The 1,217-nt window shown below is 62.8% G+C and overlaps 1 protein-coding gene across 1 annotated transcript; it reads left to right on the top strand.

Annotated features, from left to right (window-relative positions):
* Positions 1-5: 5 nt before the first annotated feature.
* On the top strand, positions 6-1,177 carry LOC104164294 (frizzled-9; the record flags this gene model as incomplete). Its single annotated transcript, XM_009703578.1, has 1 exon — positions 6-1,177. A coding segment is annotated over one exon (1,086 nt), but the record flags the coding sequence as incomplete, so codon positions are not given.
* Between the last annotated feature and the right edge of the window lie 40 nt (positions 1,178-1,217).

Genomic DNA, 1,217 nt, shown 5'->3' on the forward strand with positions numbered 1-1,217 from the left:
GGTCCCAGGAGGACAAGGACTTCGCCTTCATCTGGATGGCTGTCTGGTCCACTCTCTGCTTCGTCTCCACCGCCTTCACCGTCCTCACCTTCCTGCTCGACCCCCACCGCTTCCAGTACCCCGAGAGGCCCATCATCTTCCTCTCCATGTGCTACAACGTCTACTCCATGGCCTTCATCATCCGCTCGGTGGCAGGGGCTGAGAACATCGCCTGCGACCGGGAGAACGGCGAGCTCTACATCATCCAGGAGGGGCTGGAGAGCACCGGCTGCACCATCGTCTTCCTCATCCTCTATTACTTCGGCATGGCCCGCTGGGTCGTTCTCACCCTCACCTGGTTCCTGGCTGCTGGAAAGAAGTGGGGACACGAGGCCATCGAGGCCCACAGCAGCTACTTCCACATGGCCGCCTGGGGCATCCCGGCCATGAAGACCATCGTCATCCTCACTATGCGGAAGGTGGCAGGGGACGAGCTCACGGGGCTCTGCTATGTGGGGAGCATGGATGTCAGCGCCCTGACTGGCTTTGTCCTCATCCCCCTCTCCTGCTACCTGGTCATCGGCACCTCCTTCATCCTCACAGGCTTTGTCGCTCTCTTCCACATCCGGAAGATCATGAAGACGGGCGGCACCAACACGGAGAAGCTGGAGAAGCTGATGGTGAAGATCGGGGTCTTCTCTATCCTCTACACCGTCCCAGCCACCTGCGTCATTGTCTGCTACTTCTACGAGCGGCTGAACGTGGATTACTGGAACCTCAGGGCCCTGGAGCACAGCTGCCTGCACCTCCCCGGCCGGCGTGCCGCCAACTGCTCCTTGGAGGCCTCGGTGCCCACCGTGGCCATCTTTATGTTAAAGATTTTCATGTCGCTGGTGGTGGGCATCACCAGCGGGGTGTGGGTATGGAGCTCCAAGACGCTGCAGACCTGGCAGAGCCTGTGCAACAGAAAGCTGGGCGTGAGGACGAGGGGCAAACCCTGCAGCGGGGATGGGGGGGCGTGCGGCGGGGGCCCCTGCCACTACAAAGCCCCCACGGTCATGCTGCACATGACCAAGACGGACCCGTATCTGGACAACCCGACACACGTCTAGAGCGGGGGGCTACCCCCTCCCTGGGGACGACATGCCGGGGGAAGCCGGCCTCACGGGTAAGGGGCGAGGGGATGCCGCTGGGGGTGAGGGCAGAGGCTGAGCGGGAACCCACGTGGGCCGGGGGGG

This window comes from Cariama cristata, unplaced genomic scaffold (assembly GCF_000690535.1).
Source record: "Cariama cristata isolate BGI_N322 unplaced genomic scaffold, ASM69053v1 scaffold27217, whole genome shotgun sequence".
Lineage (NCBI taxonomy): Eukaryota > Metazoa > Chordata > Aves > Cariamiformes > Cariamidae > Cariama > Cariama cristata.